The following is a 6000-nucleotide window of genomic DNA, read 5'->3' as shown; positions in this document are numbered from 1 at the left end:
CCTGGTCACGGGGTCGAAAGGTGACCCCGGGAGATTGCAGCGACTGCAGGTAACAGGTTGCAGGATAAATGCGGGTTCGTTTGCGCAGCTGCACTGCGTGGCGCCTCCGTACAACGCGTATGCGTAATGAGACGGGAGTAGTGAGGGCTGGGACAGGAAAGATTAGCCGGAGGGAGGGATGACTGAATAACGAGGAGAGGAAAAACACCCACCCACCCACTGCCCGACTCCCCGATCGACCGAGCCGTATCCTGGAGAGGAGTGACACGAGAAGAAGGAAGGGAGAGAAGAATCCTTTCGGGACGCAGCAGCGGTCGTTTTCGGATTTGTCTTTTTTTTGGAGAAGGAAAGGGGACGTTTTGGAGAGGTATGAAATATGCGATTTTATTCTGCGTGCGTGCATGAGCGTGACACCAGGTGTGTGGGGTTACAGGTGCAGAATTTTGAATGGGGTTTCTGCAAAAAAAAATAATAATAATAAAAGTCAGATAGAGTTTGATTTCTAATCAATTTTGCACGTATGCACGGGATAAAACATGTTCCGATCTCATCAAATACTTGGAGCTGATCGGTAGTCTGATAGGAGGCGAGCGGCTCGGTTTAGCTCCACATGCCACAATCCAATCTTGACACAACTTTGTTACAAGTGCTGTTTTATTCATAGAGCTGCAGGAGAGCGGGCGGGTGTTCCTAGGTGAGAAAGATTCCTCAGCCTTTCTCCTGCGTGGGTAATAATGAGCATAAGTCAGGAGGTGAGAGGTAGAAAGGGTGAGAAGGAACAAAAAGTGGGAAATTGAAGAAAGGAGAGGGGTTGGTCAGTGAATGGTACTCACCGTGTTACTTATTTGAGCTGTCAGTCAAACTTGCAGACATGTTTGTTCTCCAGTGTTTGCCCCTTGTTCATTTGTCACAATCTATCCAATTCCTTACAATCTGGCGCTCTAAAATAGAAGCAAGTCCTAGTTTGATGTACAAAAAAAAAAAAACATTGCAGACTATGTTTTATGTAAAAGTGGATTTTTTTTGCTTAATATTAAAGGAACGTCAGCTTCAGATTTGAGTTGATATCTAGAGGCTTGTTAAGAGTGCATTTCAAAATCCCGATGTGAATGCTCATTCAAATATATATATATATTATATATTATATATACACACGAGGTATCCAACTTGAAAGGGACTTTTATTTTTATTATTAAATGGAATCAGCTTTTATAGAATCACAAAAACGTTTGCGTAAGTTCAAAGGTCTCTTCTCTGATGTTCTTACCTGAAGAGTAACGATAGGGGTGCGCTGTTAAATAAATAATCACTTATTTCTTGTATGTCAGTCAAATAAAACCCTTGTTATTTTGTGGTGTACAACTCAAAAATCAGCCAATATTTCATTTGAAATAATTGGTGTTCTTCCATTGCCTGCATGCTTAGCTTGACTTTATCATATAATAAAAACCCTACATTTGTTTTTGAAAGGACAAAGACCACCTTCTTTTCTACTCTAAGCTCTTGTCTTCTGCTCTAAAATTCAAAATCTCTTCCCATCTTCTCTCTACTCTTTTCTTTCACGCTTCTCCTCTCTTCTCCTGCCAACAAAGTCCTCCACTGTTTCAGCCTCCTCCATGTGGGAGTGAAGCTCGACGACTGTTCTGCGGTCGGTCTAGACCGCCCGACAACTGCTGTGTAATTGTCTCCAAGTGGACATTAGTTGGGGCTAACTGATTTCAGATCAGCCCCTTGGGGTTGTGTTGGGGGCTGGGAGGCAAGGTGGGTCTTCCTGACCTCTGGAGCCTCCCTTCAGCTGAATGGCATTCCTTAAGTCTGTCACTGGATGTCTTGTCTCAATCAGCTTTGAATCATTTGCTCAATTTTGTTTCTTCCATCTTTTTCCAGATCCATGTCGCTGGTTGTGAGGATGTTTTCTCAGGGTTATCTGTGGGCTCCACTGGTGTTACTGGTTGTCATTTCCCATTTCCCCAATAAAGCACAGGATCAGGGTAAGTTCTCTGCTTTTCCTCTTTTTTTTTTTTTTGGTCTTCTGCTTCTTCCAAACCCTCTTTAAGCCTTCCAGCTTTCCAAGATCCATCTCCAAACTCTGTTCTGTTTCCTCAACCTAGTCCACAGGAAACTTTCTTCATCACTCTTCCCTCTGTGTAATCTTTGATGGAAAGGCTCAGTTTAATCAGATGACATCACGTGCGCACGTCGATGCTATCATCTCTGTCAGGGTAGCGTTTTAGCTTCGGCATCACGCCGCCGCTTGCCACCTAGTTGCAGATGCCGCCACGGTTCAGAGCGGTTTTTAATAAATGTGGTGCAAACGCGAGCTTCGGGGTGTGGTGATTTGCTAGGTGATGTGCCGCACAACATATAGAACGCATCAGTGTGCCTTGCAATCAACTGCAGCTCAGCAAACTGGATTCATTCAATATGGGACTCATCAGAAACGTGGGCTGTCTGCTTTGTGCTGACGAATGACTGAAATATGGAGATGAATCGCCATTTCCTCAATTTGTGTTTACTTCAATCTTTAATATTGTAGTTTCCCGAGTATAAGATGCTTCTTAATGTATTTGTCCTAACACTAAAATATATGTGCTGTGAAGGAATTAGCTTGTTTTTCATGAGCTGCACTAATATTGTATGAGCAATGAATGAAGGTTAATGTCACGGTCTCAAGTGTGTGTGTGAGTGTGTGTTTGTATGTATGAGAGAAAGAAATATTTGAGCAGTGAAGGGTTTGACTACATTTGAAATAAAACAATCAATATTCAAATTTGGACAATCTCAACTCTGATTGGACAAAACAAAATGAACCCACAAATGAACGGAAGCTGTGCAGCCAAGACACAACTTATGAAATGAAGACAAATACACGGTTGAAAAGAAATGATGACAATTCCATCTAAGTTGTAAATGTAGGTCAATGCTTTAAATGATCTGATTGGCCAGAAGAGAAGATATTGGCTGCACATTCACGATACCAAGCTGCTTTGCCAAGTTGTCACTGCATCCACCTTCAATTGTTGCTTGTTTGAAAAGTAAGTTTTATTGACTCTAGACTTGCCCATTTAATTAAGAATCTTCCATTTCATGCTGTTAAAACATGCTGAGGTACTTTATATTTAATGGCAAAATTTCCTTTTTAACTGCCTGTTTACAAATTACTGAGTGCCTTCCTGCAAATCAAGTGTGAAATGAAACCACCATGTAAATCTATGATTACATGTCTAAATTGCCCGAGAGGTTTTGTATTTTTGTGTTTTGCTGCATGCACCACATGCATGGATCCTACTTATTGATGGGTGTAATGAGGCGGCTTGGTGATGAAGTACTGACTCTACAAGAAGAAAATATAATAAAGGTTTGAAAGGGCATTGACTTTGTTGCTCACCTTGTACCGCTCCCTTACTCTCGCTCCGGGTCGATTTGTAGCAGGACGAACAGATTCATTTCAATATCAGTTTGTGTATTTTGACCAAAGAATCTTAGAGACCTATCCAAACACTTTCCCGTGGTCTTCATGATTTTACAATCACTCAGAACTTCTTAAGATCAATTATTCACTTGTTGAGTAATCCTTTCATTGATCTCTTGCACATCACTTGCACAGGCAACCTTCAAGGGGAATTCGATCTTTAAATAATAAATGTTTGTTGGTGAATTTCTACAGGTTGTCTTAAATCTTGTTGGGTGTGGTGCCGCCTCGTGTGTAGTTGATTTATTTACACTTATTAAATGGTGATTGCGTTGAAATGAAAGTGGGGCTTTTCTATACCTCCCTCTTTTCCCAACACTTAATTTAGACCTCCCTCTTTGCTTGCACCATTTCCTCTCACTTTTTTCCATCCACTTCTCTCTCCCTTTCTCATCATTTCATTCTAATTTGCAGCAGCTATTGTACCGCATAGAGTGATTTATTTGATTTTAGACAGCAATAAACAAGTAGTGTGACCAAAGTGCGGACTTATAAATTAGACTGGGATTTGTTGCCTCAGAGTTACAGCATCACAGGGGTGACCTCTATCCAGTCTCTTCATTAGGGGGCAAAGAAAAGCCACAAATGTCCCTCGAAGCAACATCGGGTCAGCTGGGATTTTAGGGTGAGGATTAGTGTGTGTTCTAGGAATATTTGTATAAACAACACATATCCTCAGGAACACCCACGGTACCAAAGCGTAAAGAATGGCTAGACTGCGAGAAGAGGAGCTATTATTCCAATTCAATGAAGACCGATAATATAATTCCATCCATGCATTATTTATTATAACTCAATATCAAATCACATAATACAATTTCAAGAATTCCTCCTGAGGCACATTTTTTACAAGATATGTGACAAGTTATGACTAAACACATTAAATATAAAAATGTTAAAGATTGAGGTAGGCATATAATGAGGTAGCAAAAGGTGCATTTATAAAAAAAAAAAAAAAAAAAAAGTCAAGCCATAGGAGGCTCATGTTTAATTTAGTATCATTATCTGTCGCTCAAAGTCCCTGTTATGCTTTGGTTGTTGTTTTGTTTGGTGCGCAGAACTGTAATTCTTCTTTTGTGTTCTGTAAATCTGTTCTTCAAGTCCACAACATCACATGAAATATTTGCTTCGGCGACGTTGAGATTTATTTTGTTCCCAACTCAGCCCCCAGAGGGTGCAAATAGAAATTATTTTGTGTTGCTGCTGTGGAGGCAGTATAATGTGCTGCGTTTTGCACATTTTCATTTTGATAATTAAGTATTTGTTTGTAGTCCGGTCACTCAATCAAGCTCCCTAAAGTGTGTGTGAAATCCCACGCGTGTGTGTACCCAGCTCCTGTGTGAATACTCATTTATTTCAATTGATTGTGTTGCTTATCCAATTAACTGGGTGCAGTTTGAATTACGTCCAGTGATTCGTGTGTGTGTGTGTGTGTGTGTGTGTGTGTGTGTGTGTGTGTGTCTGTCTGCAGTGATCGGCATTTGTGCAGTGAAATTGTGTGCTTCGAGGACAGACAGTAAATGTGAGTGACTTTGCGGTGGCCGATGATTCCGGCTATAATGAACTCCGAGTGAAGTCAGTGAAGCGGAAGCATTAATTCATAAACAAAAGGCAGGATGAGGTGGAAGGAACCTGCTTTGAATTAAAATCATACTCATTTAGCCAAAGCCAATCAAGTGGTAGCAGCTCCTCACCATTCAATGTCTGTTGACTAGAATCCAACATGTCACCATCTCCAAGCACTCTGGAACAAATTGGGCTGGAGGCTGTGATGTAAAAAGTGAAGGAAAATGTGACAAATTATTATCAGTCAAATTAACCTCACTTAATGTAGACATGAGCTGATTGCAACGCTGATCGTCCAAAAATGGACAATGAGACACAATTAATGTTCCGCTAAATCATTTGGATTGGTATCACTTCATAACTGTGTGTCTCCTGGTTCAACGTTTTGTTTTACAAAAGTGTCAAATCTAGGTCCGGAAAGTAAAAACCCTGCCACAATTTAGCGCTACTCAAAGGCGCTCCTAATCAACCCCGCTGGCGGGCTGTAGGTCAAGTGATGAGCGGTGCACAATTTCCTCCAAACATGACACCAAAGTGTTCAATCTTTGTCTCCTCCTCAGACCAGGGGGAAAAATTGAAGCACTGTGAATACTTTTTTTTTTTTTTTGGATGCACTGTACAACCTGTACACCAGTCATTCTCAAGGCAGGACATTGTTATATATTATATTCGAAACGGTGTGTAGCACAGCGGGATCTTACAAGTGACCCGAGTGTGACCGAGGATTTCATCATTGCAATTGTGTACTTCGTGATCTGGCTACCATGCTGAATAAAGAGCCTTTTTTTTTGTTTGTTTTTTTGTGGACACTGTGCAAGTTTTTTCATTTCAAATCCAGCAGGAAGGTACCGCTCCTTCCCTTTCTGTGACATCAGAACAAAAAATGCTTTATAGTGGCATAAAGGAGAGCAGGCGGAGGAAAGATTTGAATAAAAGCTAACATGAGAAATAAACTGCTGTAA

At 41.0% G+C, this 6000-nt stretch overlaps 1 protein-coding gene across 3 annotated transcripts in view; it reads left to right on the top strand.

Annotated features, from left to right (window-relative positions):
- The window catches only part of col14a1a (collagen, type XIV, alpha 1a), a 67754-nt gene continuing 61754 nt past the window's right edge, over window positions 1-6000 (top strand). Inside the window, exons 1-2 of one of the 3 annotated variants that reach the window (XM_085918381.1) lie at window positions 1-49; window positions 1888-1991. In XM_085918381.1, coding sequence (XP_085774507.1) covers window positions 1892-1991 — 100 coding nt within the window. In that variant the 5' untranslated portion in view covers window positions 1-49; window positions 1888-1891. Of the gene's footprint in view, window positions 50-72; window positions 368-1887; window positions 1992-6000 lie in introns of those variants that run through there. The other 2 variants (XM_085918382.1, XM_085918380.1) reach the window with 2 other exon arrangements.

Source organism: Syngnathus leptorhynchus, chromosome 8 (genome assembly GCF_054491065.1).
Source record: "Syngnathus leptorhynchus isolate UIUO chromosome 8, UIUO_Slep, whole genome shotgun sequence".
NCBI lineage: Eukaryota > Metazoa > Chordata > Actinopteri > Syngnathiformes > Syngnathidae > Syngnathus > Syngnathus leptorhynchus.
The sequence above is the reverse complement of the archived record's forward strand: the minus strand, read 5'-3'. Positions and strand labels throughout refer to the sequence as shown.